The 4,235-nt window shown below is 39.9% G+C and overlaps 1 protein-coding gene across 1 annotated transcript; it reads left to right on the top strand.

Moving 5' to 3' along the window:
* The first annotated feature begins 966 nt into the window (after positions 1-966).
* LOC131635071 (uncharacterized) lies at positions 967-2,780 on the top strand. The gene is made up of 2 exons (XM_058905671.1): positions 967-1,958; positions 2,159-2,780. The coding sequence occupies exons 1-2, from the start codon at positions 967-969 to the stop codon at positions 2,778-2,780; spliced, it is 1,614 nt and encodes a 537-aa protein (XP_058761654.1).
* Positions 2,781-4,235: the final 1,455 nt, after the last annotated feature.

Raw genomic sequence — 4,235 nt, 5'->3', positions numbered from 1 at the left:
AAAAGTTTGATAAGGAATTACCCGAGAAGACGGCAAAAGATTGTCAAACTGCCGATCGTGAAGAGGGCATTTATTATGGTGCAGAGTTTAAGGAATCTTCATCGCTTTGCTCTGAGAGATTAAGCAACATAGACAGTTCACCCTCTCTTTCTTTGAGTCATGTAGCCTTTAGCCTAGAGAAAGCAGGTCTTCACCCTAGTGAGGATGAAGTGACGATTCTGAAAAGGGAGGGGCCCGCAGGTATTTTTGTTATTGTTCCTACCGAGGTGGAATCCTCTCCTATTCTCTCTAATGGGCCTTCCAACAATAAAGTTTGTCTCTTCACCAAAGGCCCAAATGAAGAAGAGAGGAATGGCCCATCTGTAGCGGTTGTTAATGGTCCAGCTATTGACCCTTTAGAAGTACCGCACAGAGGTCTATTCAGCCCAATTCGGGTTTCAACTGATAGAGTCATTAGGAAAAAGTCCCTTATTGCTTCTATTCCAATTTGTGAGACTCTTACGGAGACAGGGGAAGCGGAGAAGAATGGTAAAACGAAGAATTCCAGAAAGGTGCGCAAAAAGATGAGAGAGGTTCTTAATCTAGGTTCGGTGGTGGAGGATTTTGTTTATTCGGCGGAGTTTTCGAACCTACTAGGCAGGAGCTGCGTACCTCTCTTCCAGGTTCCATTCCAGGTTCTAATTATTTTTCTAAAAACAACTTTCTTCCTGGGGCGCTACCTCTTTCCAGTGAATCTCTGACTAATGCTGATATTAGAAATGGTAACTCTTGGATAGTTAATGGTGTTTTGAGTAAAGCTTCGACAGGATTATGGAACTCTATGATCAGGCTGGGAATTTCTAATGTGTCTTCGGACTTTGATCCTGTTAGTAAGCTAGGGGAGTTAGAGATAAGAGAGAAAAAATAGGAGTTACAGTCAAAGAGGAAAAATAGCATGGTTGTTAAATGATAGTATATTCATTAAACATGAGAGGAGGCAGAAACAATGCTAAAAGAAAGAGAGTTGGCAATTTCAACGGGAAAGGGGAGGTAGATATTAGCTTTATTCAAGAGACCAAAATGAGTAATATAGATAGTGGTATCGTTAGAGATTTGTGGGGAGATGATTTGGTGGAATGGTCTTATTCGGAAGCGGAAGGGGCATCGGGAGGATTGTTAACTATGTGGAAGAAGGACCTTTTCAATCTGGTTTTTAGTTTTAAAGGGCAAGGTTACCTTGGCCTTTGTGTGGAAAAGAATGGAAAGTTGATTTATTTTGTCAACATTTACGCTTCATGTGATATTAATCGTAGAATGGAATCCTGGAAGAGGTTGATAGAGTTCAAGATGAAAAACGAGAAGGGAGCTTGGTGTGTAGGAGGTGACTTCAACTCTATTTCATCTTTGGAAGAAAGAGTTGGTAAATCAGGAAGGAGCTATAAAAGGGAGATGTCGGAGTTCAATGCCTTTATAGAAGAAATAGATTTGGTGGATCTTCCAACAATTGGAGGAAAATTTACATGGTTCAATAGTAATAGTAAAGCCATGAGCCGGATCGATAGATTCCTCCTTTCGGAAGACTTTATTGAAGATTGGAAGGTGGAAGGTCAATTCATTGGAGATAGAGATGTTTCGGATCATGCCTCGATTTGGTTGAAAGATAATAGACAAAATTGGGGACCAAAACCCTTTAGATTCAACAACTCATGGTTTGATCATGTAGATTTTAACTCATTTGTTAAAAAGGAGTGTAACATCATTGACATAAAAGGGAGAGGTGATTTTTGCTTGGTAGAGAAGTTGAGAATTCTAAAGAAGAGACTTGCTTGGTGGAACAAGGAGGTGTATGGATGGATTGACCTTAACATAGAGAAGGCCGGGGAGGAAATGAATTTTTTAGATAACATGTTTGTTCATTTTGCAGGAAAAGTTCCGGAAGAGGTGGTGATTAAAAGATCAAAGGCAATGGCGGCATTTTGGTTTAATCTTAATAAAAAAGAAAGACTTCTTTGTATCAAATCGAGGCAACTTTGGCTATCTGAAGGAGACGGAAACACCCGTTTTTTCACAATTCCATAAAGGAGAGAAGGAGGAGAAATTCTTTGTGCTCAATTAGAACCAATAGAGGGAGACTGGAAGTTGTGAATGAGATTAAGGATTTTATTCTTGCTCATTTTAGTGATTTCTTCTCGGAGGATGTTCAATGTAGGCTGGAGCTCTCCGGTACCAGATTGAAAGCGCTGCTGCCCCAGGATTCTTCGGATGTTGAAAGGCCGTTTTCGAAAGATGAAGTAAAGGAGGCGATTTGGTCGTGTGATGGCAACAAAAGCCCGGGGCCGGACGGTTACTCTCTAGAGTTCTTCAAGAAGTTTTGGTCTCTTCTAAAAGGAGATTTGATGGCTTTGTGCAATGATTTCCACTCTAAAGGGAAGCTTGTTAAAGCTATTACATCTTATTTTCTAACCTTGATCCCTAAGAACGAAAACCCCCAGGAGCTAAGTGAATACCGCCCCATATGTTTGGTTGGGAGTATTTACAAGATATTGGCTAAGCTTTTAGCTAATAGATTAAAAGGAGTGATTGGTAATTTGATTTCTCCTAATCAAACCGCGTTCGTTCCGCATAGAAACATGATGGACGGAGTGCTTTTGGTCAACGAGATTTTAGATTGGTCGAAGAGAAAGAAAAGAAGTTGCCTTTTGTTAAAGGTCGATTTTGAGAAAGCCTATGACTCCGTATCTTGGAACTACCTTAGGTATCTTATGAAGAGGATGGGTTTTGGCAAGAAGTGGATGTCTTAGATGGAAGCTTGTATGTTCTAGAGTCATTTGTCCATTTTGGTTAACGGAAGCGCAACTAAAGAATTTTCGGCTCAAAGAGGTTTACGCCAAGGAGATCTGTTGTCGCCTTTCCTTTTTGTTATGGTTATGGAAGGTTTAACTTCTATTGTCAACAAATCGGTTGAAGTGGGGGATTTTAAACCTTTTAGATACGGTGAAGCGGAGGGAGAGGTAGTCGACATTCTTCAATTTGCGGACAATATCGTCATCTTAGGGGAGCCATCATGTGATAATCTTTGGAGCTTGAAAGTGATTTTGAGAGCTTTTGAACTTGTGTCGTGGCTAAAAATCAAATTCAACAAAAGCAATGTTTTAGGAGTAAATGTGAGTGATTGGATTATGCATTCGGCTACTTCGTTCCTCGCTTGCAAAAAAGGAATCTTCCCTTTTAAATTCCTAGGCATTTTGGTGGGTGCTAAACCTAGAAGAAAAAAGACTTGGAAGGATCTTATTTCCAACATCAAGAAGAGATTATCATCTTGGAAATGGAGAAACATTTCTATTGGGGGAAGGTTGACCCTAATCAATTCGGTTCTTAACGCTATCCCTACTTTCTCCTTATCTTTCTTTAAAGCTCCGAAGAAGATCATTCAAGAGATAAGAGAGATCCAAAGCAATTTTTTGTGGAGCGGTGATGCGAATAAAAGGAGTATTCATTGGGTTAGATGGGAGATAGTGTGCAAGTCAAAGGATAAAGGAGGTTTGGGGATTAGGGACGTGAGTGACATGAACAAAGCGCTTCTTCTTAAATGGAAATGGCGTATTCTTACGGAGAAAGAAGCTATTTGGAGGAGATTCATTGATTTAAGGTATCTGTCATACCCCAAAATTTGCCCATACTCTTCTCCTGCACAAAACCAAATCAAAACACAATGCTCCTAAAACACACTCCCCTATACAAGGCTCTGAACTAGGGTTTAGGTCAGTCAAAAGGAAATCATTGAATCAATGGCTCAAGGTGGCTCCATAGGGTCACCAACAACCCAAAGAATCTCTGTGCAAAGTTTCAAGTCAAACAGAGCAAATTGAGTCCCTCAAATCCTGATTAGGTCAACAGTCAACCCTCAAGGGCAAAACAGTCATTTCAAGTCAAAATACAGTCAAAACTCAAGATATTTGGTCAACAACATCCTCATAACCCTAAAACCATCATTTGATCAAGGGTTGATCATGATGATGCAAGGAAAGATCAGAAAAGTCAAAAGGCAAAAGTTACTATTTTGGGCATGAACTGAAAAAGTCAACCAAACTTTGAAAACTCGCCAAATATTCATACTTCATCAGAAAAATTCCCACCAAAGCTCATGTTGAAGGGAATTCATTCCTCTATCCAATTGTCCAAGAATTAGAGCCCATAGATCAATGGTTCAAGAGATATGGCTTCATACATTATAGATCCTCTTCAAAAGTCAACAA

The sequence above is a fragment of the Vicia villosa genome, unplaced genomic scaffold (genome assembly GCF_029867415.1).
Source record: "Vicia villosa cultivar HV-30 ecotype Madison, WI unplaced genomic scaffold, Vvil1.0 ctg.001420F_1_1, whole genome shotgun sequence".
In the NCBI taxonomy this organism is placed as follows: Eukaryota; Viridiplantae; Streptophyta; class Magnoliopsida; order Fabales; family Fabaceae; genus Vicia; species Vicia villosa.
Note: the sequence above shows the minus strand (reverse complement) of the source record. Positions and strands in the feature narration are given on the sequence as shown.

What these genes read in the sequence shown, in the direction of transcription:
- LOC131635071 (XM_058905671.1), top strand. Translation starts at nt 967, where the DNA reads ATGAGAGGAGGCAGAAACAATGCTAAAAGAAAGAGAGTTGGCAATTTC. An exon ending in AAGGCAATGGCGGCATTTTG is followed by an intron (nt 1,959 to 2,158) that starts GTTTAATCTTAA and finishes TGCTCATTTTAG; the next exon opens with TGATTTCTTCTCGGAGGATG.